Genomic DNA, 582 nt, shown 5'->3' with positions numbered 1-582 from the left:
TTTGGTATTCCCCCCCATTGGCTCATGCATTTCATACTAGTTTGTCATCTGAGAGGAATGATTTCTGGTACCATGAACATCAGCGATTTAAAAGGAGATTTTTCTGTGATGGACACGCAGCCGTATGTGTGAAATAGAATTTGGCAAATATCAGCGGTCTGCGTACTTCTTTCCCGTTAACACGTGAACAGCCGCTGCATCAGTGTGAATGTGCCGTAGAATTCCGGTACAATATTACACTTGGGATTCTGCATTTTTTATCCCAGTCGCTCATATGGCCTCTACGAGTTCGACATTGCAGAAAGATGATTCTTCTACGTCTCCGACCAGAATTTCAGGAAGATTCCCTAATAATGGACACCCAGCGGCATATCAGTTTACAGCTATTGGTCAACAAGTTACCAGCTGCTAGAACATTGGAAACGGATCACGACCGTCTCGCACACCGTTGGGATTGGTCCCCCTGCAGGTACCACCCATTGCTCATGCATCCCATACGAGTTTGGTATCTGAGAGGATGATTCTGGTACACCAACTTCCAATTTTTAACGAAGTTATGTATGAATTGCAGCCGTATATGTG

General features: G+C 44.7%; 1 protein-coding gene across 1 annotated transcript; it reads left to right on the top strand.

The window, feature by feature from the left end:
• Positions 1 to 72: 72 nt before the first annotated feature.
• Positions 73 to 469, top strand: Tsp_15824 (conserved hypothetical protein; the record flags this gene model as incomplete). Its single annotated transcript, XM_003368729.1, has 2 exons — positions 73 to 122; positions 155 to 469. Coding segments are annotated over exons 1-2 (365 nt in total), but the record flags the coding sequence as incomplete, so codon positions are not given.
• Positions 470 to 582: the final 113 nt, after the last annotated feature.

This window comes from Trichinella spiralis (assembly GCF_000181795.1).
Source record: "Trichinella spiralis strain ISS 195 chromosome Unknown Scfld2014, whole genome shotgun sequence".
NCBI lineage: Eukaryota > Metazoa > Nematoda > Enoplea > Trichinellida > Trichinellidae > Trichinella > Trichinella spiralis.
This window is presented reverse-complemented; position numbering and strand designations above follow the sequence as displayed.